The 27,212-nt window shown below is 39.7% G+C and overlaps 1 protein-coding gene across 1 annotated transcript in view; it reads right to left on the minus strand.

Moving 5' to 3' along the window:
* LOC146652400 (acyl-CoA:lysophosphatidylglycerol acyltransferase 1-like) overlaps positions 1-27,212 on the minus strand; it is a 69,187-nt gene that overhangs the window by 22,076 nt on the left and 19,899 nt on the right. The window contains exons 3-6 of the mRNA XM_085381185.1: positions 18,212-18,330; positions 16,115-16,210; positions 9,725-10,004; positions 975-1,101 (exon numbers count right to left, since the gene is read on the minus strand). Coding sequence (XP_085237311.1) covers positions 975-1,101; positions 9,725-10,004; positions 16,115-16,210; positions 18,212-18,330 — 622 coding nt within the window. The remainder of the gene's footprint in view (positions 1-974; positions 1,102-9,724; positions 10,005-16,114; positions 16,211-18,211; positions 18,331-27,212) is intronic.

Below are 27,212 nucleotides of genomic sequence, written 5' to 3' on the forward strand. Positions count from 1 at the left end.
ACAAAGGTGGTGCAACAAACTACTTTCTACAGGGAGTAAATACGTAATACTCTTTACTCAAAGTGAAGAGTAAAGAGTATTACAAAATACACAACTTACAATACACACAAAAAAACAACGTGAAATTCAGTGCTCTCAAATTTACAATCACAAGTGGATGGATAACAGCTGAACAGGTACAACTGGATCTGAATGCTAACATTCTTCTGGCTGTTAGTTTTAAGGTTTTATTTTTTAAAGTTTCCTAACCCTTTCACACTTTAAAAACAAAACAACACAAAAAAAAACTCAAACAGAAATGTGAACAGCAGCCTGATGAGATAAATCAGCAAATTTAATAGCTTTAGGGAAATAAATAAAAATCCCTGAACATCTTAAGATAGACATTAAATGTCTGATACCAGTGCATTTATAGCTTAAGTGACTTGATTTCAAGCTTATTTTTATTTTGTTAAAAAAGAAAAAACAACAACTTTTGTTTGCTGGGAAGACATAAGGAGGCGGCCTATGTGAACTGAATGACAGAACTGACCTTAAATAATGACCTGAAAACACAACAAGCACAGTAACACTGTGGCTGATCAACTCTCTCTGCCGACACAGACGTAACTTTGTATTTATTTTAGTGTTAATATGCGTATTAGGATTTTTATAACTGCACTGGCAGAAGGGAGACTGACAAAATAGTGTAACAACTGTGCGGTGTGCATATGACAACAGCACTTCAATTAACAACTAACATGTTCAAGATTCAGCAACATGGGCCTCTCCCTACATTGCGCTGTCTGATTTTGTGATGTAATGTGATTTTCATGCGACAAAGTCTTTGCTGCACGCGTGCTGCAAAGTACATTTGCATTGTGGTTCTGTTTTCCCTCCTGTGAATGTGACAGATTAGTTTACTGTTCCCTGCATCTCATGTGAAAATGCTAAAGGTAAATGGAGAGTTTAACGATCCAACATTTAATTCTTACCTGTAATGTACATGTGTGACTGTAGGAGGCCTGTAGCCAAAGATCCAGGTCTGGATGTCCATCGGTCTTGCTTTGGGGTACGCTATGGTCATGTCTATAACCCACTGCAAGCCTTTACGTTTATTAGCTGCCAGGGAAGAAACACAAACGCAGAAAGTGAGAAGAACTGGATAAAATCAGTCATCCAAAAACGTTCACTGACACTTCAATAGCTGAGATCATCCTGATTTTTCCGCTTTAAGACCGTATCTGTAATCAGAAGGTTTCCTAAATAAAATACCAAAGCATGCAAATTAGGGCTGGTTACCTGCCAAAAAGACTGGTGGAGTACCAGCTGAAGTCCCTGTTTGACAGAACTTGGCTGGCAGCTATGTTTGTGAGTCATAGCAAAGGAAACATTTTCACCTCTACAGCTAATCTTTCATAACATGTTTTTCTATCAGCGAACTCTTACTGTTGTTGTTACTTTTAGTTCTAATGGAAAAGGCAAGAGGAAAAAAAATAGACGGGAAAGCGGGGGACGACAGATGGGGGAGGGAATGCCAGACATGCGATTAAATCTGGGAGTCAGCTGCAGGGTGCATGTGGGTGAGTATTTAGTTGCATTAAGCAGGGTCAAGTCTGTGCTCACCTGCTCATAATCACAAAGACAATAAAATAAATTAAGTGATGTGTGTAAGGCCAATTTGTCGAACCTACACTCAACTTCCTGCTTCTTGTTATTACAGGTTTGGATATGACTCTAACATTACAGCGATGTGAAGCCTTCCAACCTGTGTTCCTTCTAGGGAAAAAAAAAAAAAAAAAAAAAAAAAGCAGAGAGAGCAAAACACAAGCCAGTCTCAACATGTCCTCAACCTGCTTCTTCCATCACTACACAACGAAGAAGTTGAAAACAACAACTGACACTGGGAATCAAATTAAGTTAACGGGACTGCAAAACATAAGATGATGGTGTGAAAAAGTGCTTTCCCTTAAGCTAATACTCGGAACAGGCTTGTCAAATGTAAAACAGAGGAGACCAGCAGTCTGAGCTGTAAAGCAAAGCTGACGTGGAGCAGTGCAGCATATTTGACTGCTAAGGTCGCAGTCCTGTCTGCTGTTACTGTGCAGCAAGCACTTCCCCCTCAGAACACACTGGCGTCTTTATGGGAAGTAAATATGCCGTGTCACAAACTGGAGCTAAATTTTACAGATGACTGACTACAGCAGTTAGAAAAAAGGGAAATAATGCAAACTAGTTATAAATGATGGGAACAAAATGCAGAGAAAAGCAGGGAAAGGGAGTTAAAAAGTGCAGCAGAGCCGTTATCAAGTGGAGTACAGACAGTTACACTTCACGTGTTGCTCTTGTTTAGGTGACCTGTCAGGTCAGTACAAATCAATAAGGTTATGTTGACAGGAACAGGTTATGTTGACCCGTTACTCTAGATATGTTGGCAAATTCTACAAACTAAATTGCCAAAAGGTAGGCATTTAAAATTTAAACATCTATGTTTAATTTTCCTTGTGAACTGCAAAAAGTTTAATTATCACACAGCAAAAGTTTAGCTGCCCCCAGAGACAATCAAGCCAGTGTTTCTTCTAGGGTGTACTCCTGTTTGACTGCAGAATACTACCAGAAAGATTGTACCATTTTACAACGCTACGCCATCGGCACAAATCAGCGTCACAGAAGAGGCATTCCCACCTCGAAACAAGACTGAAGTGGAAAAATATCTATTTTTTGCAGTGACTATGAGGAAACAAATATTCAGAAAAGAAGAATTTTATGAAGAGAATAGCCCTCCTCAACTGTTAAATATAGGGGTGCATTAGTTTGGGCTTGTGTTGCAGGCAAAGGCTCGGGAAGCATTTCACTGCTAAAAGGGGAAAAAAATGGATTTAATAAAATGCCAGCAAAAATCTGACATGATGAAAAAACAAAACAAAAACATCACAGTGTCCAAAAGTTTAACTGCTCCTGTTGTTCGGGTGTGAGAAGTATGAATGATCAGCACAAAGTGGTAAAACACTAACAGGATTGAATGGGTTACCCAGATAAAAGGCATCCAGATATGCTTCAGTTTCAGTAACAGTCATTCAAATGATGTGTACCATGTAAACTGTAAAAGGAAATAAAGGTCTTTAAAAAAAAAATAAAAAAAAAAATAATATAATAATAATAATAATAATAATAATAAATGCAATTTTACAATGGTATTTCTACTGCCACTGAGGCTTGGCAGAGTAAAGACCATTATAAACACTGCAGAGCTGAAGAAATAACCTGTGTCAAAGTTGATGTTTGAGTTTTTGGCATTTTGAATGTTGAGCTTTTAATTGTCTGCATTCTGGTGAACTTTATTAATAATAATAATAATAATAATAATAATAATAATAATAATAATAAATTTTCTTTTAAAGCGCCTTTCAAAGCACTCAAGGAAACTGTACACAGCAGAATAATAAAAGCGACATAAAAGAAAGCCGTTTACACAATCATAAAAGCATAAGACATAAAACAAATGCTCCCCATGGTGGCAAGATGGGGAGAGGGGACAGAGAGAGAAAGAGAAGAAGATCTCAGACACCGAGATGGGATGGAGGTATGGAGGGGAGAGATGATGAATAGTCTTAAATGTGAACAACAGTATTTTGAAATTGATGTGATATTTGACCAGGAGCCAATGAAGCTGCTGCAGGACAGGCGTGATGTGATGGATAGAAGGGGTCCTGGTGATAATACGAGCAGCAGAGTTCTGGACGCGTTGGAGCTTGTGGATGGATTTTTGAGTAAGACCAAAAAGAAGAGAGTTGCAGTAGTCGATCCGGGAAGTAACAAGGCTGTGAACAGGCAGTGGCATGTGGGGTGAGAAAAGGACGAAGATGATGCACCGCATTATGGTGTAAAGTCACTATTAATGTAAAGTGAGATGTGATGAAGCAAGGCTTGGGTACTGCTTTCTAATATTTATTGAAACAACTGTCTAATTATATACATGTCATCCACACGGAGTCGAGAAACATTCTGTTGTGTTTGTTAAGTAACCTTTTTTTAAATGTGAAGGTGTCACCTATTCATGTTGGTAATTAATTTAATTTATCAACCCCTAATCTGCAGACATAATCAGTGACCTGCAGGGAACCTGTAAACTGTGGAGGATATATATGCGGGCCCGTCGGTGGGGGTTACTGGATTTCTTCTGGGCAGCTGGGACAATATAACTGATTACAAAGGTTGTCTACACTTCTATGAATCTAGATAAGAGACGAGTGCGTAGAAAGCTTGACCTTTAAGAGTACACACCTCTGTTTCTATAGTTTCAACACCAGACAGAAGACAGAAAGAAGCAGCTGAGGAGCAAGTCGACTGATTCATACCAATATTAGTGACTTGACAGGCATCCTTGGTATTAATGGAAATAGCTAACGTCAGTTATCCCTGTGTGGGTAACTGGATCCCTTCTCTATCAGTCTCCCGTGAATGGCTGGTCAAAGAATGGGGCCCTGAGCCAAAGTATTGTTGGCACCCTATATGCTGTGGCACACAATAGTGTAACAGCACCGGCCACGGTAATTTAAAATGACAACAGATAGGCCCCATCCTTTGGTAAACAATTTGAGGAAGGAAACACTGTCTCTCTTTGAGGCCACTCCTCAGGCCAAATTGCTGCACTTTAAGCCTACAACTGTCTGTCTATCCTACTGACTGAAAAGTGGATTTAACCACTTTTGGTGTTATCGAACATGTTGACTTTTGGGTGATTAGGAGCTCCCTAATGACCCACCCTAAATGACTCACAATGGCGAACTTTGTTTCCTGGCAACTGTAAATACAGTTTTATGACACACACCTTACTGGTCCAAGGGACAGCCCTTTCCACAGAGCTGTGCTAATCTTTGTGTTTGCACCGAGTGGCATTTTCAGCCCGGGTGACATTGCATGGCTGCATCAAATCCCATTTTCTCCAAGTGGCCCGGTTGTTTCCGAGTGAGTCAGCGAGCTCTGGGTACCTCTGCAGAGCATCAGTGAGGGTCAGAGGGAGACAGAACTGTGTCTTTCATCAGACAGCCACACACACATACACAAATGAAGAGCACAGGGTAGTGAGGGACACAACGCTCCTTTGGGCACGTGTATTTTCTTGCCCTATGTTTTAATGCCATTAGCTAGATTTAAGTGGAAGGACAAGCCCTGCTGCAACAACCAGCTTCCCCTCCTCCTGAGCTGCTGGAACGGAGGAAAGGACATAACATGAACGAGGATATGAACTGGATGTACAGCAAGGTCAAATTATAATGCACGATTACACATGAATAAGACTGACGTGCCTAAAATGCTTAAAAAACGTTCGTAATAGTTTGCCTTGATGGAGATTATAAACACAAAAACCTCTGCACACACCTACGTTTGTTAACGCAGTAAATATTTTGAACTTAATCAGACCGGTGCATTAAAAAAATGCACATTTAGCACCGTCAGTATGTAAATAAAGCTGCTGTACTCATTTAAATTTTACAGTGGCCAATCAAGAGACACCTCATCTTCAGTCTGAGTGTCTGTCCTGCAGAGGAGTAATCAGACAGCATCTTGCTGTTAGTGCTGAGGCTGTAGGACACAGAGCTGCGCTAGCAAACTTGAGGAAGGCTAAAGTCTGGGCCACATTCTCAATAATGCTGGCTCAAAGTCCCTCCAATTTGCTATTAACACCAAACCCCCGTAAATGGATTCTGAACGAAAGCCAAGAAGAGTCCGCTGGGTCGACACTGAGTGTGCAGCGTACACAGGCATTGGGGGGGGGGGGGGGGGGGGGGGGGGGGGGAGAGACTCGTTGAAGCTTTACATTTATCGCTGTTTTAATGCCTTCTTTTTACTGAGGACTGCTCCAAGCAGCAGATTTACTGAGTTATCTGGATAAATTTGCTGAGTAAAAAACAAAACATGTATTCCAATATTAGTCCACAGAGCAGATTTAAGTGGGTCCTCCTGAAATAGGGCCCAAATTGAGAAAGGATTGGTAAGACTAGATTTCATGAATTATAAATATAATAATAATAAATACATACATACATACATAAATAAATCAATTATTTAATTTATCCTCATATTTCTTGGTCATGTGTTAAGGAAACGTTGGGAGAATATGTATTTAATTATAAGAGTTTATTATGGGTACATGTTAGAGGATTGATCCCTGAGGGCAGTATGAGGTTGCGTCTTGGACTGATTGAGGTGGAATTGGTAGTAAAAACATTACAGGAGAGAGACAAGACCCTCAACAAATCAAAAAAGGAAATCTATGGGAGAAGTCAGCAGTAGCAAAGATGACACCTGTCACACCCCTCACCCCAAAGAGCCCATCAACAACTGAACAGGAAATGTGAGCAAATCGTGTAGTTGCATTGATGCAAGTCCACACTAGAGTTTTACAACAATTTCTGCATGTAGTTGCAGGCATGTTTCCCTCCCTGTTATTGTAATGATGATCCACTGTTTCTTGGTTATACTTGAGCAATAGCACAGCCTCCACTGGAAGCTGGTGGGAGGAGCCTAATTGATACATTCAGTATCAATTCATTTATGGGTTGTTTTTTTTTAAGCAAAATTGCTGTATAGAAAAACTGACAGGTCAGACATTGCAGTGCTTTGTCCCAGCAAACCAAATATGGCTTCTTTCTTTTAGAAGTACTTTGATGGCAGTAAGAAGTTACCTGCACATCTGGAAAAACTGGAACCTCCTAGATTTGTACATTGGGTGGACACTGTAGTGGTGGTATCTGTAATGATCAAACTAATATCTTAACTGTAATATGAAAGATATTTCTTCTAGAAAAGATAGACAAATTCATTTCCTGCACTCCAAAAATGTCACACAGTCACACTGTGATCTGCATATATCCATAGGTACAAAAAGGTAGGTGAGTGACACATTAAAGGAAAACTTAAAGGCCACTGAAAGTAACCGGATTAAACTTATCATGGAAGCCACAGCAGGAAGGAGCCACTAGGGGGGGAACAGGATTCAACAGCATGACGGTTTCACTCCCTTCTCAACTAAAAATTATTTCTCAACATAAAAGTTAATAACATTACAACAGTAAAGATGACCAGAGGCGTAGTTTATGGTGGAGCTGCAGTGTGTCCATACAGAAACAATGGACCCAGATCATGTTTTTCTACAATATACGATGCTTGTTAAATGTCTTTTACTTGCAAATTTTTGAACTACAACAAGAGTTAAATATTAAACCCATCTAACTTCCCTGCTTATCCAATTTCGAAGGTTCAAAAAGCTTAAATATGAAGAAAAGTGATTTTTTTCAGCTGCTCCCATCCACAAAGCAAAAACACAAACTGTATATGCACACAAACTACTTGTTTAGTTTGCTGTGACCCTTAAATCTGCAGCAGCCCACAGCAGCCATCCCATGTTCACGTCATGATACCCACAGCTAGCATAGGTTAAAAACTGCACAGCACTTACTCTGCTACATTTATTTTACAGATTTAGTTACCAATTAGAAATACACATTTATAGTATTCACATCAAAGTAATAATAAACTACTGTGGCTGTAATTGTGGTCCCAACAGCAGGTGGATCAGCATATTTATCACATTTTTAAAACAAATAAATAAATAAATAAATAAATAAATAAATAACAGACACAAAGCTCCCAGCAATTTGTCTCTCCTGCTGGTATCAATTTAGGAACTTTCACATGTCAGGTGAAAGTTCAACTCTTTATATAGGGTCACTCCATCTGAATTTAACCAAGCCTTCTGCTAAACCGTCTCTGATATGCATAAAAATTTCATGATGCAAAGTCTGAACAATGCTGTGAAATTGTAGCTTCATATACGAATCCTTTAACATTTTTTTTTTTTTTACTGTTATTGTGTTTTGTTAAACTGTCTTTTGATCCACTTTCAAATATTGCATCCGATTTTTGGGATAGACGTTCCACAAATTGCTTGATTTGAGATGAAATGACCATATGTGCTATAATACTCCAGGTCAGCTTACCCAGCAGTATGTAAAAAAAAAAAAATCAACATTAGCTTATTGTGGCCCATAGGAGCCACTGGGAAAACAGAATAAAGTTACGCTTGACAAATAAAATTTGTTACAAATTTTAATAAAGTTAAAAATAAATAAATAAATTTTCACCCTCAAAGCTTGTTAATTGCTGCATTATCATCCTCTTCATTGGCTGTATTTAGGGCTGGTCTCTAGACAGAAAAATTACTCCCCTGCAAATCACGGCTGGGGTTTTCAGGGATACTGATGCAATTTCTGGCACCTCTGTGCGTGTCAGTCCTTTCCTTCACTGGTGGTTAGAGCTGGGCGATATATCGAGTTTTTAAAAAATATCGATATATTTTTTATACGAGATATAAGATGTGACAATATCCTTTATATCGATATAGTCTATGTTACATTATAACTATATAGCCGCAAGTTTGCCTCTCTTTCGTCCACTTTTGTCTTGACGCAACGTTACTCGGCCTCGCCTCTCCTTCACTGAACACAACTCCCCCTCCTCCCCCATCGCTTCACCTGCAGGAAGCGACAAGATGGACACGGCAAATCTCCGTTAACGAGTTACTGCGCATCAACCCGTGCGTGGGGCTGGACGGCGTCAACGTGTTAGCTAGCTAACCACGCTAACGAGCTAACCACGCTAACGCCATGCAGCCCAGAGGTGCTGCACGGACTAAAATCCTTGCATTTTCTCAAAAGTTGACGGCGCGCCTTATGTATGAATTCTGGTTGTGCTTGATGGCCGCGAACCGATTTTATGTGGAACACGGCGCTCAGCAATCTGTCAAAAAATGTTTTAGTACGACTTTGGTAAGCTACGGAGCTGCACCGCTTGATGGATTGTCAGAGCATTACGGCTACCGAGGAGCCTCACGGAGTGATACGTACTGTGCTTCAACGTAATATTACCCTACTGTGTATAAGGACCATAAATGGCACCTGTTAAGAGACGTGGTTACGAAGAAGATTTCAAACTCAATGCTGTCAGTCACACAGTAGAAGTTGGGAACAGAGCAGCTGTGAAATCTGTCTTTGTTATTATGCTCATTGTCTTTTAGTTTACATTTTGACTGCACAATTGTGAGCTTTTTGTTATGCACAAAAACAACATTGTTTTCTTTTATTTATGGAGCATTATTATTTAATAAATGCTCATAATTTATTTTTGAGTAAATTTTATGTACATCTGCTCTATGTTAATAAAAGTGCCTGTGTGACATCTGGGACACAGCTTTGACTAAGAACTCTCTTTTTGTTCTTACTTTATGGCTTTAAAAAAATAAATAAATAAATAAAAAAAATCGATATCTTATATCGCCGTCTAGGTAAAAAATATCGAGATATGAATTTTGGGTCATATCGCCCAGCCCTACTGGTGGTCTTTACCACCAGTCGTCTACAGTTTAAAGGACAGAGACGTGCAGAGGTAATGATCTAAGGTTTCATATTTGAGGCATGATTTATCCCAGCTTTTCTACCAAAAAAAAAAAATCAAATAACTACAGTAAACGGGAGAGAGTTCACAGAAACCAAGAAAAAAAAAAAAAAGGGAGAAACAACTTTATCCAGACTCTGCTTTTTAAACCCCAGAAAACTTCCTGAGATAAAATCCTGCACTTTCAAAGAACACCTTCAGCCTTGGCACCAAGTCTAAACTAACAGTTTCTATATCAGTTTGTCTCACTTTAAACCAAAGGCTTTTCCCATGTGTGTGTTTTAGTTACCTGTCGTGTTCAGCATGCTGGTGTCGCCGCCCACACTGCCGTTCTCCTGCTGGGCTCCCAGAGTTTTCAGTATGACGTGGCTGGCCCCGAGACGAGGCAACGTGACGTGGGTCAGATGGGGGAGCGAGTGCTTCTTGGCGAACAACTGGCTCGTTTCCCGCCTCTTGCGAAGAAAGCCGCCCTCAGGAAACAGCACTATCCACTTCCTGTCACGGCTGTGGTAGTATTTATCTAGGTGCTCTTTCAGGTAAACCAGCTGCTTGTCTCGGTGAGCTTTACCCTGAAGAAACACAGAAAATAAGCATTTATTTTCAAAAGAGGTTTCAGGTCTATTTTTCAACCTAAAAATTCAACTTAAAATGGGCTGACCGCATTTAAAATAAGCAGTTCTCTTCACTAGTTGCCCCAAGGATACAAAAAATTTGGGGCTACACCCTAAGTTCATTAACTTGATAAGATAGAAAGCATTTTCGACAGAGCAGAACCGACTAAGCAAATGAATTCAAACACACACAAATCACAAGTTAGGTGCAGTTAACTCCCCGAGCCGCATTAACGGCACCACCGAAATGGATGCAAACATGATGGCCTTGACAACATTAAGAGCATTAGCAGGAACAGGATGAGGAGGACCGGGATTGATTTTTATGTTAGGCCTGGTCAAAGTTCATTTTAAATGCATTAGGACAGCAAGCTGCTCTCTGTGAGCACATGTGTTTATTTAAGCAGCTGTGCCTACTACAACTGCTGCATCACAACAGCTACAGCCGAGTATTCGGCCAAGAAGGTCATTTCAAGATTTATTCTTAGCGGCAGCTACAAATGCTGATTTCCAGAGGTAGAAAGGCATTAGGAGACTCCACACATCACAAGCTCAAAAATGACCTTGATACCGTTGATGTAGTTTAACAGCAGCTACAAGAGCCACATGAAAATGAAGAGTATAGTCCACGATGTTGCTTTTAGAGTTACGGTGCAGTGGGCAAAGGGAATGATCTGCAAGCATACAGCAGCTTTCTCACAAAGCACTTACTCAGGTTTTTCCAATTTAAAGAGAAACACACGTGCAAGGTGCCGGTCTATTACTGGAACCAATCTTTGGTTAAATCTTGCCCAAGAACACTTTGGGATCAAACCTCTAACCCTGGGGTCCCCAACCCCCGGGCCTCGGACCGGTACCGGTCCGTGAGTCGTTTGGTACCAGGCCGCAAGAGTTGAGGCTCAGGTGTGAAATGTATGGTTTTCAGGGTTATTTTGTTATCGATTTTATCGTTAACTTGGTTCTCCTGGGTCTTTTCACGTGCCTTATGAATAAATCTTATTTTTTCGGTACCGGTACTAGTTTTATTTTGTTGTATATATCTGCGACACCTTAAAGGCCGGTCTGTGAAAATATTGTCGGGCATAAACTGGTCCGTGGCGCAAAAAAGGTTGGGGACCGCTGCTCTAACCCATTGACAAGTGGACAATGTGCTCAAAATAAAAGTTTTCAAAATATGGACCTGGACCTATATGGCCTAAATATGGACCTATTTTCGACCTGGATGGGTAAATATTGCAGCTAAAAGGTGAAGAACAAGAAATTGTTCATTGTACATTTTGTGACTTGACAGTGTAGGACCAGAAAGGTTCTGGTAGTATCAATGTGTCACATTATTGTTGTGCCATAACACTACAGTTGGCCAAGTTCCAATGTCAGGTAAACCATTCCTAGAGTTAAAAAGGGGCTGCTACTGAAAGTCAGGGTTTCTGTGGAGAAGCGAGGATTTCCCCAGTAAGGCAGGGTTAGGAGAATTCATGTCTTGGTGCCATAATTTATGCCATTCTGGCAGCAGTAAATAAATACGTCTGTCAGTTGCTGTGCTATCTGGCATTTTTGCTTCAAGTTAAACTTGAAGATGTTCAGAGAAAGGCTGATGGGCTATTAAAAACACATTAACTTCAAGATACAGAAAATATTTTTTGCTTCTATGGATAATTACTCCTTCATAACTCTATAGGGGATTTATTTATTTTAATAATGCCAGAATTAGGGATACGACCATTTGGCACAAGTGTCCCAACTTCGATAGCATGAATTGTTGTTTGCTAGTTACTGAACTTGACCACCAAGTTTGTGCTGTTGGCTTCTACTGGAGCTTTTAATTTTAATCTTTTTGATTTCTTTAGCCTTTAGGACAGGACAGACTGTATGCACATGCACAGCAGATCAAATCACACCCAAGCTGCTGAAGCCTTTTGGCATTTTGATTTAATTTACTGACTAATAAAATGGCTCGCTGTGAGATACGGACTGCAGCCTGCCTAAATGTTTGTGCTTCAGTTCTGATGAATAAAGTTCTAGGATCTTGGTCATGTATGCACTGCACCTGTACAGTTTATGGAAGCTGCTTTTTAACAGAGATGATAGCATTTACTGATAAACTAACACTACTTTCCTATTCAAGGTCACTTCTAGCTCCAAGAAACCAACATTGTGGTGGCAAAAATGCTAAAGTTGAGGCTTCAATTTATGGAGCTCAAATCCAATATGTGACCTCATGTTGGCTACATTCATATTTACAACACATTTCTCATCTCTCTATGCTTCTCTCCCCCTCCCTACTCTTCCTGTTAAAAGGGCGTTCTTTGGTTTCCCTGTCACCAAGAGCGTTGCTCACAGGGGTCATAGGCTCATTCTCCCTATCTCTCTAATACGGTGTGTACCTTACAAAGCAACCTGAGATGGCTGGTGTTGTGAACTACTGCTAAATAAATAAAACTAAATTATTACAGGATAATATTACATTTAGATTTGGGGTTTGATGTGACTCAATATTCAGCAGCTGAATTTATAAATGAAACTAATGTACTCCACCTGTCTCAGCTTTGTTTTAGCTACCCTCCCACAGGCTTTAGTCAAGTATTTACTCACTTGCCAGTTTATCGGGTCCACTGAGATAAACTAAAGCAAACAATAGTGCTGCAATAAATCCTAATATAAAGGTTAAAGGTGAATGGAGGTTTCTTTCACTTAGGAGGCTGGAGGTTGTTTGTTTTATGAGCTAACAAATGTTTTTCCACTAGAGAGGAAGAAATGCAAGGTGGTGAAGGCAATGCTCTTCAATGACAGCAGCATTTAAAATGACCATGAAGTTCAATTTCAACAACAGCTCTAAATGACACCATCTTCATAAGGGTTAAAGTGTGTGTGTAGTGTAATTAATTAATATATATATATATATATATATATATATATATATATATATATATATATATATATATATATATATATATATATATATATATATATATATATATATATATATATATACATACATACACACACACACACATATATATATATATATATATATACACACACATACACACACACACACATACACACCCCTTAAAATTAAAAGCAAGAACTGTAATTTTGAGGTGTGCTTATAACTGTTATTTCCTTTAAGGTAGGGCTGGGCGATATGGCCTAAAATTCATATCGCGATATAATTTGAAGCATGTGTGGTAGCGATAGATATCACAATATATTCTTTTCTTCTATATAACGTATTTTCCACACTATAAGGCACACTTAAAATCCTTTAATTTTCTCAAAAATCAAGAGTGTGCCTTATGTATGAATTCTGGTTGTGCTTACTGACCTCGAACCGATTTGGGCGTGCAGAAATCTGTTAAAAAAAAAATGTTTTAGTACAACTTTGGTAAGCTGCACTGTTTGATGGATTGTCAGAGCATTATGGCTGCCGTAGTGAGTTGCTTCGCGGAGTAATCTGTGTCCAAAACTCAGTCCTCTTCAGGTCCCAAAGTCAAACAAACACTAAGAGTTAAAAACGATCTAAATTCTTTCATCTTTAATTAAATCATCAGCGTTGCTGCTTTATCGGGTGTAACAATTAAGTTTAACATCCAGGCATCCATGAAAACATAATTTATTAAATTTAACGGAGTTAGAAGTTAACAGAAAGTTAGCTCGCTAGTTTACACCTAAACATTTCATACCATGTTCTGACTGAGAGATTTTTGAAACGAATTAAAACGTACAGCTCTGCTACCACTTCCAATATAAATGAAGACAGAAGACTAAACAGCAGTGGCGTTTGCAGGGTTACTGAAGTTGGACTACCTGGTATATAATGTTGTGCTACGTGATTGCTAGCGACACAGCTATGTTAGCATAACATTAGCACAGTGAAGCTGGAGGATGAACGCCAACTCTTTTTCCACTCGATAAAAGTTAACGTGGGGGGTTCTGGTGGTCAGGGACAAATGCAATCACATAGCAGGATGCTATACACGGGCCAAACTTCAGTCAGGAGAACAACTGAGATTATGCATCCACAATACAAGGTTAGTTATTAATATACTGCAACAACACGGGACAAGAACAGCTGCAAGAGAATTCAACACTAATGAATCGATGTTACGGAAGTGGAGGAAGCACAGTTTTTGGCTTTCCCCATATTTCAAAAGTGCTTCATCTCTTTGCTGTGACTGTCGCCCACCATAATTTGCAGATGATAATGGTTTTAGCCGCTGTGATGCTTTCGACCAAGACAGGCGCAGCTTGATGACATTGTCAACATGCGCTATCGCGATAGAGCGATATAGTCAAAATCTCTATCGTTGGCCAAATTTATATCGTTTATATCGTATATCGTTTATATCGCTCACCCCTACTTTAAGGAATGGTGGATTGTGTTTTGCATAACAATGTCTGAGACACGTCTGGCAGCCTGGGTGGACAGCAGATGCTCAGGGTGGCCGGGGCAGCTGCTTGCTGCACTGTGTGGATGTGTGAAAGATTCTGAGGAAGGATGTCAAGAATGCACGCGCAGGAATGCCAGAGGGGACTTCAGAGAGAGACGAGGGCGGCAGAAATGACTGAGCCCGCTCAGACTTCCTACTACGGCCTGTCCAGCTGGCTGTTAGCAGGCTCGGGTTGCTTCACCCTCGGCACGGTGGCTGATGTGAAATTCCACGGCAATGCATTTCCATGACCTAAAAAATTTAATTCCCTCTTGTCAGGGCATTTCTGCTCAGCTCAGAAAGTGCAACAACAGCATGATAAGCGTGAGGAGCGTGGGAGCCTTCTCATTCAACAAAACAAATGTGGATCAACACAGACAGCCCCTCAGCAGCGCTTCTGTTTAATATTAAGTCATGACCTCCGAGATTTTGTCCAGTTGGAAGCTAGTGCCGTTTAGGTTCACCGGCTTTATTTACTCAGTGAAGTTAAACGTGCTGATTTCTAACATCCAAGGCAACAAATGTTTATGTAACCCGATAAATGTTTATTACATCCTGTGTACTCTGGGACACAGGGGTACGATAGTCTGGGTGATGAATATGAATATATGGCTTCAATTTCATGACTGAATGCCTATCATGAAAAATCTGCTTTGTCTTTAGAAAAACCTTTTTAAAAGCTTATTTTTAGTCAGAAATAATGCAACTAAATAATACTATTGCAGATCACTACATTATGTTTCATGACTAATCTACATTCACTAGATGTACACCTCTTTTTATATTTGCGATTATTTTGTTGTCTTGCCCCTTCTTTGCTGTCGCTTGCCTCTCTGTGTGTACTTAAGCTTTTGCATTTGTGTAGCCCGTCCTCTCTCGTGGTTTTCATCATTGTGATATCAAGATGCTCACGTCCCATTTTTTGGTAAAACTTGGAAATTGCCACAATATAGATGTGCTGTGCTGTTGTAGTTGATATCTAATAGATGTCCCCTTGGTTTTGTGTAAGTGTATCACTGACACTAATGAGTTTAGCACAAATCTTGCCTAAAATTAACCTCTCAAACTTGCATGATATTCCAAGAATTCCCTGGCCAGTCAGAGCCCTGTAGGATGTGTGTGTAGTCCTGTCAGAGCTCTGCTTCAGCTGCCCCCACAACAAAAGAGCCCAGTCTGACCCAGAGGGGCTCAGCAGGCCTCCCACACCACTCTCTGCTGACATTTTCCCCTTCTCGGGACACCATGGCTGCAGGAAAGCCTGCTAACATATCTGCTGTCCAGCTGGAACAAGCAGATGGATAGCAGCTTCACTTGTGGACAGCGCAGAAATAACAGGCTTCTAGTAACTGGGGTTTAATGAGATGGGTTGCGACTTCAAAGCTCTGTGGTTTGAACTCTCAGAACTTCAGGGGAAGAAAACAAGGTGTTGACAAGTGTGGAAAAACAGACTTTTATCCTTTGGCAAAAAAGTGTTTCTGCAAGCTTTGAGGCTAATATGCCAATTAAAAAAAAAAAAAAAAAAGGCTAAGAATGTGAAGCAGACTGTGTTAATGCTGACAACAACCAAAGAAAAGAAAAAAACATATTAAAGTCAAAAGTAAAGATAAAAGTAAGACCTCCAGATTTTGGGCTACTTACCTGTCTAATGAAGAAGTCCCCATGGATCAAGGACACTAGGCCAAAGTTGGTGTATTTAAACACGTGGTCCATCAGCCACATCATTTTTCGTACCACCTGCAAGAAAGAAAAAATTCAATAATCATTTAAATAAAAAACAAAAAAAGAAATTAAATAAGCAGAGTTTACGTGAACAGCACAAACTGATGCTGCCCCTCTGAGTATTTCTGCCCTCGTGACCTGCACCCATGTGGCTTTGGCTTACTGTCCTTTCAGTGCTAAGCGGATAAAGTGGGCCGGGATGCGGTTGTTGAGGCGAATCATGTCATCATGTTTGTGCAGTGTAGCTCGGCTGCCCCGATCCAATGCCAGCTCTTGGCAAAAAAATAAAATAAAAAAGGGAAAACAACAACACTGCCCTCTGCATTGATTTTTATAGTGCTAGCCAATTAACAGGAGTCCTATAAGAACGCAGGCATGACATACATTTAACTAAACACATGTTGACTGAGGTTAGTTATTACTCCTGGAGGAATAGGTGTGCATGTGCACTGACATTACACTTCCCTGTATGTTTACAGTGATCGGTGTGGAAAAATGCAAGAGAGCCAGCATCTGCACACTCCCATCACTATTGCTCTTTCTCAAGGAGATAATAAACACATTCCCCTTGGTGCTATGAAAACTCAAAGCATGAATCTATTAACACAGTACAACAGTAGTTTGAAAACACTTAACGCTGGAATTCACTAAACATCACTAAGAATTCATAGGGAAAATTTCCTGTAGCGGTCAAAAACAATTTTTATTGTGACGTTAGCAGCGGACTAGACAGGTAAAATTGGGGGTGTTCCTGATGACTAATTTACAAGTCAAGCAACATCCACTCATTTTCAGCATCCTCTGTTCTGATCGGTGACCAGCTGGTTAGCCTCAAGCATGTCCACTGGTCTGTTTGGCAACACACAAACAAGTAAATAGTTGCAGGGTTAGGAGAGTTCACATCTTGGTGCCATAATTTATGCCATTCTGGCAGCAGTTGTTGACTGCGCACCTCACAGCCACATACCAAATCATGTTATCATGGAAGCTCCTCACAGCGAGTTAAAACACAAAGTTCCAAAATTAAATCGCAGGGGGATTCACAACAAAAAATGACTGAACTATCAGATTAGATTTATTGTTATAATCACTTTCACCCAACTTAACAAACACATTTTAAAGATGCTAACAGAGGAAAAGTGCCTAAAAATAAAACTAACCATCCACCTTGCCACAAGCCAGCAGCCTCAACATAAGCAAAGAAGTGAAAACATTGAGGGAGGGGACAAAAAAAGGGAAGATATCCTGTTACCTGGCGGAATCGAAATGTTGCAACTACCGGTAACTGGCATTTGTTTTTCCTCATATAAATCTATTAAACCAACTTTGGCTTGCTACGGTAAAACATGTCAGGTAAAGGTGAGCGTGGAGTAACTTACTTACTATTATTATTTCACGAAGTCACAAAGAAAGCCTTAAGCAGGCAGCATGAGTGTATGGTATGAGCTTCCTGCAGCATTCATTTTAACAATATTTTTTTAAAAATCCAACTTTAGCTGTTTTATGTGTTCATATGTCATTTTGATCACTTCACAGCTGGAGTTCTCTAATGCAGTAATCAAAAGGGCTGTTCAAAGTGGCCGACTCCTGTATTTGTGTTCGAATCAGACTCACAGCAATCATTTCAATGAATAAATAAATTAATAAATAGAACATGTTTTTTATTTATTTGTTTATTAAAGTGGTGTCCCACTGCACACCACTGTGTGTCCTCGCTTTCCTCAGTTACTACAACAGAGGTGAAACGTTCAAAACTGGCATGATGCACAAAGTCAACAGCCACATTAATGTGAAATGCTTAAGGATGAATTGAGACAAGAATTATGTTTCCAAATTAACATAATTTTAGCCAAAAGGCTTTTCAGGGTGATGTTTGTTCTCACAGGAACAGCCCGCAGGTCCAAACGTCCGCACTGCTTTTTGTGTAAAGATGTTGACAGTGCATCCTTAACAGTGTTGCACACTTTCCCCCAAGGGGAGGTGACAAGAAAGCAACACATCCCTGTCCTTTCTTACCGTTCCCTTGTCTTGCAGGCACATCATGAGTGTGCACACATCTCCTGTTGATTGGTGGTTGACGATGACCATGGCTTCTTCCTCGGAGATCGGCCGCACATCATCACCCCATTCTGTTACTGTGAGACCAAACAAAAAGACACATGCACTTTAATGAAAAACACGCTGTGCAAGTACTACTCTTCAAACCTTTGGAGCTTTAATGGAAACAAAGTTTGTATTTACATTAGTTTTCACTAAACCTCCTGTCTTTCTGCAGTGTAACATCTTAAAGTGATGTTACACTGCAAGATGCATTATTATGCCATGGTAGAGTTGGGCGATATGATAACGATATGTATTGCGAAATAACTTTTCCTCGATAGAAAAGTTAAACTATTGCGATAGGCCTCATCTCTCTTGTCCTCTTAACAAAAACAGCCAATCCAAATTAAGTAGCGCAGAGCCGAACCAATCACAGCCGCAGCGTCACGTCACGTGACTTGTTACGTGCCGCACATGTGTATTTGTTTGGGAAGCAGCCAGCGGTAATGGAGGAAATGAGTGTGCCGACTAGAGAAAAATTTACCGAGCGTGACCGAAGGTTACCGAAGAGAAAACAGATGATGGTTCCAACGCCGGAGAGATTGTCGAACAGAAGAGCCATAGAAGTTCCGTAGTGTGAAGGTATTTCGACTATTTCAAGTCTGACAAAAAACAGAGTAGCGCGCACTTTAAATTGTGCCGAAAGAAAGTCTGGAAATACAATAAAGCGGTGCAGCTCAATCTCTGACTGGAAGCGCTAATTCGTCATTCGGCTTTTGTCAGACTAAAGTAACTGTTAAAACTGTTTGAAAAGCTCAGCTATACAACAAGGAGAGCTTGAGAATTTCCTTTTAGTTCTCAGTTTATTTGATATTGACAAAAGTTAGTCAATTTTTCTGTTCTTCTGTAAAACAAACTAAGATTTATTTTTAGAATTAATATTTTGTTTCTAAGTGGAATTGACAATTTAGTCTGTTTCGTTTGTTCTATTTTGAAACTTTAACGCTTTAGCGGCTGCTTTTGTGTAGTTTGCAATATTTGCCTTTATTTATCTGAAAAAGTCTCATGTTCCTTAAGTACATCTACCCTGTTGAACTTATTATGGGAAATAAATATTTAAATCAAAACAAGCTGCTGATTATTTCACATTTTACTTGTGAGCAACGGCACATTTAAATCTTACAAATATAGTTATTTGGCTTATATCGTGATATATATCGTTATCGCCTGAAATGAAAAAACATATCGTGATATGAAAAAAAAAATCTTATATCGCCCAGCTCTATGCCATGGCTTATCTGCCTCGCAAAAGGTTCTCTTTTATTTCAAGTTATTCGGACCTCCTCAGACTTTCTTACTTCTCTTCTCTCCATCAGTGGCTGTTACTTATTTGTTGTACCAAATGTTTTGTGCAAGTTATTTTTCAACACTGTGATGAACAGCTGAAAGAAGCAAAACCCGGGAAATTAAGATCAATTAAGATTAATTTGTCATTTCTGTAGGACAAACGGGGGAATAAATAAGAACAAAAAAACAAACAAAATATTGAAATTGATGAAGGCCCAGTTTTTTTTTCTGCAATTCTGAAAGGAGTCTCCAACTTGTTGCAGGCAAGTAGCTGTCTTCCACTCAAACTGTGGCAACTCAGGTAATCTGCTAGCAACCAAAGCAATTGCAAGCAGAATTTCCATGGAGCACGGTATAGTTAAGCAACTATTAATACCAGTCATGAAATGCATATTTTTCTTTAACGACCAATTGTTGTCAACTGGACACCAACTAGTCTCCAGGCCTGTGTGACTAGAGCCTAACACACATCCTGCACACCCATTCATACTGTCATCACTCCCCTGAAGTATCACATAGAAACCTCAATAAGTAATTATATATGCCAAAGTTGTAAGCTCAGCCTTTTTTTTTTTTTTTTAAACCATTTTTTAAAAAAAATCAAAAAAGCCAAACAATCATAAACCGTATCTTCCGAAAGTTTTTCCATTCAGGCACTCCAATTTGGAACGACCAAGCGGAAAAATGAATGTTTTCAATCCATCTGAAATTCCTGGTCTGCTTCCAGACACATCAGCGCTCACTGTAAACTGTTAAGGATTTAAAGGTATTAAGCTGAGAAATAAATACACACAGGAATCAAAAACAGTTTGTTTAAGCCAGGTGTTTTATTTTACCAACACAGCAACAACAGAGGGAGTGCCAAGGTGTCTCTATTAGTGAAATCCACTTTGTCTCTGTCCGTAGTTCTACCTCTGGTTGAAAAACAGAGACTGTATCCCTTGTTTCTTGTTCCTCTTGCCATAACTATTCCTCCACTGTGATAAACTATCAGCTATCAGCCTGATTTGCATACTCTCCCTACCTGGATCAGCAGGTTTATTCACACGTATCTACCTCCTAAATGGGCTCTATAAACATTTACACTGTTCTGTTAATGTGCCCAATGGGTCTAAGACCATGGCAGAGGTGCCTTAGATGATTACATCATATACAGTGGATTTTTATGAGTTTCGCTGTGCCGGATTAGTCATCACCGAACATGCATATTCATCTGAGCTGAAGGTAAACAATAAACTGTTGGTCTGTGGTTTGGAAATGAGGAAAGAGAAGTGAGTTTCAGGAAATGGTAGCACAGTCACTTTCTCTATGGACCTGGCAGAGGAAAGAAGAGGAACAGCCCCATTACAAATAAAAGGATGACTTTCAAATGCCGCTTTAATGATGAAAATGTTATTTTATGCAGTGTATGAAATCAGACTATGCATTTATTTCCCCAAAAAGGTCTAAATTATGATACAGACACAAACATTTAGTATAAAAATGTTATTTTGGGGGGGTGGTGAACTTTATTTTTAGTAATAAAAACAACAACAACAACAACAACAACAACAACAACACAGCAAAATCTAAAATAATCATCAGGATATGTGTCAGACAGACAACATTGTTGTTGGTATGGGAACGCCCCGACAGAAATAACATTTTCATTTGGATAAGCAGAACGTTAGGTCTACATCCTGTTACAGAGCTGAGCCTTATTTTCATGTCCATAAATAATTCTTCCCTCCTCAGTGAAACCACGTAAGGAATCCATGTACGTCTGAAGGGAACCGGGCCTTTGTTCACCGTCAAACTGATATAAATAAGACTAAGCAAAATATAGCTGCAAGCTGCAGTTCTGTGGAACAAGTACGGAAACATCAAGCAGGGCACACAGGTGCACCCAGGTCTCATCTACCCACAGAACCAGTCTCATCATGATCCCACAAAATGTTATGCAGATATGACTCATTATCTCAGTTTACAACTTTAATGCCAGATGCCACAGCCAGTGACATTTAGACATTGTGACAAAGTACATTTACAAAGAAATCTGATTCAATTAAAATAAATAATGTGAAATAGTTATGGAAACACTGGATAAATGATCACCCACTTATTGTTCAATTATGCCAATCGAAACAATTTCGTGTTCATAGCAGTAGGGCTGGGCCCTATCATACAGTTCACGATTATACCGGTATAATGTTGGGCAACAATAAGAAAATGAAATATCGCAATAGAATATGGGTAAAACGCGCACCGCTTGATGGATTGTCGGAGCATTACAGCTATCGTAGGCAGCAGCCTCACGGAGTGATACGTACTGTGCTTCAACATAATATTACCGTATTTTTTGTGTGTGTGTGTGTGTGTATAACCTCTTTTTAAGTTTTGTGGATATTATACATGGTTATGCTGAGGGTATGTCGGCCAATTTCCACTGGAAATGCCTTTTGGTTAAACTGTCAGCAAGGAATTTGCATTTGCACTGTTAAATTTTTATATAGCGTTAATGCACATAATAAAACAGCTGCTTGTTTAAGTGAAAATACATTGATGGGTTGTTGTTGTTTTTTGCACTAATAAAGTTGTGGAGTTGTAAAGTATTTTGTCTAGTGTCAATTATATCGTCAGTTATATCGTTATCGCAAATTTTCAAATGTATATCGTGATAAATATTTTTTGGTCATATCGCTCTACATAGCAGTAAGCACCACAACCTTCACAGGCGATGTAGCCACCATGTGCAACAGCACACCACAAAGAAAAGGGAAATTAAAACTTCTGTGGTTTTACTTGCATTAAAGTTTTAAAATAAAAATCCAATGCCATACCCGTTTTGTTTTTTAAAATCAAATATATATAATTTCTTTGTTTTCAACCATCATATTGAAACATGTAATACCGTGTTGCTCACTGAAGGCTGCAATAATGCACCTAGAATGCATTTTCCAACCACAAAAATTAAAATCAAATGCAAAACTAACTACCATGTGTGAATGATGACGTGTCTGAGATGGTGAGACGAGATGCTGCTGTTCAAACAGAAGAAACATGCAAAAACTCAGGCTGCTCCTTTATTTCCCTAAGGCGTCAACACAACAGATGGACCTTTTTTTTTTTTTTTGTTTGATTGCACATGCGTTAGGCCAATGTTAGCCACTGTAGTGTGGGGCTCGTGCCAAAAATAAAGTTGAGTGTAAACTGTGGCAGGTAAAGCTAACACAAGTCAAACAACTTTGCACAGTCTACTGAGAACAGATCGAAGAGTGAAATGAAGGTGGAGCACGAGGTGGTGTGAGCAGTAATGCGAGCGCTGTACCAGTCTATCATCGTAAAGCAGAGCCGTGCCAAAATGTAAATTTACTAGTTAACCTCCATTCCAACTATGGTTCTAAGACTGACTAAAAGACCGATGACTAAGGGACCGAGGTCAAAAATACAAGCAGCAGAAATTGGGTTTCTCTGTAGCATGGCTAGGATTCACCATAGAGATAAGGTGAGAAGCTTGGAATTGAGCCGCTGCTGCTCTGTGTCGAAAGGAGCTAGTTGAGGTAGTAGGGTCACCTGGGAGGTTTTCCATGTACACCCAAATAGGAGAAAACCCCAGATTAGATCCACAACTAGCTGGAGAGCTTGCTTCCAACCAAACCTAGTCTAAAATGAGCAACTCCACTCTGGAAACTAACTGAAACCAAACTCAATTCAATAAAGAAAATATAACTAAATAAAACAAAAATCATGAAGCCTTACAGATTATAATTATAAACCACCATGATTGTTAAATAGGCCTTTACTATGAGCTTAATGATAGACTCGCTACTGTTTCCAAGTAATACAATGTTTCTACCTGTCAAGTGTGATCTGTCTAACAATGTCCAGTGCTCGTCAGCGGCTATAGCAGTGGATCTCTTTCTGATTTACGTTGTCAGGCCTCTATACAGAGCATCAGGGCTATTTCACTACATTCACCTCTGATTGTTGTCAGAATACACAGGGAGCTGCAACAATGAAGGAAACATGGTTCATGTAAGATAAGGGCTGGCAACAGTAGCACTGCAGGAGAACACATGAAGCTTCCTCTCCACATTAAACACACTCCAGCAAGCTTTGCACATAAACGGAGCATCAAGGAGGGGAAAAAATCCAGCTGGACTGCAGTAGTCTACTTGTGAGCCTTGTAGTTTGAGGAGGGTCTGACAATTTACAGGTCTGTGTATTGCAAATGTTGCGTCAGTTAGGCTCTAGGGTACAGAGTGACTGAGCTCTTCCTGTCTGTGGAGAAGCAAATTTCAGGATATAAAGATAGAGGATTTTTCCACACCAGTGCCTCAGATAATATCAGGAGAATGGGGTCAGGAATAATGTCCTTCCTCATATGTAGCACACAGGCAAGTCAATGATTTTCACACATGCGTTAAAAGCTCTAGTTTACTGCGCGCTGCCAGATACAGATGGATGCAAGACGTCTGGTTGAAGTTCAGCAGGAATAATGAAGACGAAGACGACGAAGAAGCTCAAATGACAATTTCTATACACATGGTAGCTTAGAGAGAAGACAGAAAGTGCAAAAGTGTTTGTGTTCATTTGGTTAAAACGGGAAGCTCACATTTCTTGTTCCCACTACTGTGTGAGTTTACACACACAAGGGCTACAGGTTTAATAAAAAGAGGTGTACAAAGAGGGAATTACGAAATCAATCTAATTTTTTTTTGTCATGACTAGTGACAAAAATGGAAAATCTCCATCTTTAAGATGAACTAAACCATTTTTTTCCAAATGAAATTGTTTAACAGAACTGGTCAAGAAATTTGACGGAGCAGAAACAAACGGGAGGTTAAAGGAGTCAAACGGAAAAATGACTAAACTGATAAACTGCCTGAGGAGCAAAACTGCTTCTAGACTGGAGTGGGCAACGTAATATTGTGCTGCAATTTTTCCCACTGAAATTTATGTGGCAAGCTTCTCCTTCTGCTGCTTCTTCTTTGCCCGAGACAACTCACTCTGCTTTTTAATGTAAAACAGCCTGAAATATTAGGGCTTCAACGAAGAGAAAAGCAAAACCTTTAGTTTTACTTTGCCTCTGGGTCTTGGGAACGAGTTCAGTGTTTCCAAACACAAGGTGGCGAGCAGTTGCTAAAAGCCAGGAGCTGCATCTTCAAGGAAGTCTTCAAGACACACTAATTAAAATAAACTCAAATAGAACTGAAAGCCTTCTTAATTGCCAATTTATCCCAACTCTATGATTCAAGACTAATTTTACCCAAGCAAATAAAAGTCCCTGAAATAAAAGTTTTAAATCTGTTCATTGTGTCACTTAAATAACAGGTGGAACCCAAAACAAGACTTGTGTGAAAAAACTGAACACCAGTCTTTGTTTGTCCATCGGTGTTCATTGTATTCAAACTTTGCAGGTAAAGCACATTGTTTGAAGTTCATCAGATGAGTAGTTCTCCTTTTTTTCTTCTCAGTTACCAGTGTTTCCTCTACAGTGACTGCTGCCTGCTCTGCTCTGTGTGTAGGAGGATGTTTATTTTTGGCCATCTTTATAAGGACATTTGATGCATTCCAAAGCCTCTTAGCAAAAGTTTAAGATAACAAATGAGTGCTAAACTCTTAAAGGTTTGTTTCAATTTCAGCATTTGTGAGTACGCTGGTCTGAGTATTGTAAATGCCATACAGTGATCAGCACATGGATCTGTGTGGACTACACTACACACGCACCCTTCAAGGAGACTCTGGAGAGACGAATCTCGTTTCTCCGTCTGGCAATCTGAGGGACAAGTCTGGGTTTGGCGGTTACCAGGAGAACGGTACTTGTCTGACTGCATTCTGCCAAGTGAGAAGTTTGGGGGGTGGGGGGGATTATAGCATGGAGTTATGTTTTTTAGGAGTTGGGCTTGCTCCCTTAGTACCAGTGAAATAATGCTTAAGCACATCAAGACATGTTGGACAATTTCAAGCTCCCAAATTTGTTGAAAAAGTTTGGGGATGGTCCAGCATGACCAGTGCATAAAGCAATGTCTATAAAGACATGGATGAGCGAGCTTGGAGTGGAACCTCTGTATGAATGGTCAAAATGAGTTGAAGCAGTTTTAGCTGCAAAGGGTGGGCCCACATCACATTGAACCCTATGATTAAGAATGGGATTTCAACTCAAGCACATTTGTGTTTCAAGATATACCAGCAAATACTTTTGTCATTATGGTGACATGGTGGTAACCAGATGCACAGAGCCTGAAATCAGCCATCAGCAACAACAACAACAACAACAACAATCTGACATGCAAAACATTTTACATGCAGATGAGGCTAAACCAAGTCTTACCCCTTGAACATGCCTTTGTAATGCTATCAATAAATGAGAGCAGGCCAAAAAGTTCTAACAAAGATTTCATTTGATTTATTGTTTCTGGTTTCGTGTGACAGATTATATCATTCACACCTTATCTGCATGAACAGTTCTTGATTCTGCACTAAAACACATGCACGCAGCAAATACGTCCTTCCAGCGGTCCTCTTTTTCCAAACAATAACTTAATAATTGTCTGCATGCAATGTATTTAGGTTACATCTATAAATGACAGCTGTATAAACATGGGTTACAGGCAGGGCTCTAGGTCCTCTACAAGAGTAAGATCTGTGTTTCTGAAAAATTTTGCTTTTGAATTTTAACTTGTTCCACCTGCTGCTAATTGTTTAGCATGTTCACAAAGTTATTTAGTCATAGTGCCAATCCACAAGTAATTCCGCACTTCATTAGAGCTATTAAAGAACTCACTCTGTAGCTGGAAGCATGAAAGACAACTGATGACACTTAATGGAGGAAGCTCCTTCCATGGTAGACATTTGACATATTAAAGCTTCAGTAAATGAAGAAAACACAAAGAACTAACAGCAGCAATACACCAGCTGCTGAATTACTTTTCTCTAACACACGTTACAGGCTGGTTTCCAAGGTTGTATTTGAAGTACCTGCATCTCAAATCCTCATAAAAAGATCTCACTGAGGGTTTGAAAAAGTAGAATAAAGAATAGAATAAAGAACTGAATTTATTATTTGCATGTTTAATTAGGCCTTTGTTTAACCTCCAAAGATAAGACACCTGATCCACACGCACACAGACATCAGCCACATACTTTGTGAAAAATGACATATCTGTGATACAGTGACATGGGTATATGGGGTGTAAGTACCCTAAAGGCAATGCCATTTCATAAGGAGCATGCCTTCATGCTAGCTGAAGTCCCTATTTTTGCGGGCGAATAAGTGATATCACAAAGATGGGTCATCTGTCAGATAGAATACATTAGGGAAATTGTCTTTGAGAGATGACACAGTTTGCGCAGCAGGATGACAGCCAGGCTGCAGGCACAATGTCTAATCCGGTATCTATGGTCAGCTAAACGGTGTACCGCTGACCTTGCCTGTCCATCCCTATACTTGCTTCTCTCTGTCGAGGACAGATAATTGGCAAAGTATCATGACATCTACTACACAAAAGTGGCTTTCCACCAGAGTGTATAGCTGCATGATTCGGGGAGTGGGGGGGGAGATTTGGTTACAAGTATGTGGCACAGTTAGATTATATCTAGACACTTATTGCTTAAAAACCCTGTCTTTCTAGAGTGGATTTTGTGAAAT

Source organism: Rhamphochromis longiceps, linkage group LG15, assembly GCF_057381845.1.
Source record: "Rhamphochromis longiceps isolate RC_006_pf linkage group LG15, R_longiceps_female_GT1.1, whole genome shotgun sequence".
NCBI lineage: Eukaryota > Metazoa > Chordata > Actinopteri > Cichliformes > Cichlidae > Rhamphochromis > Rhamphochromis longiceps.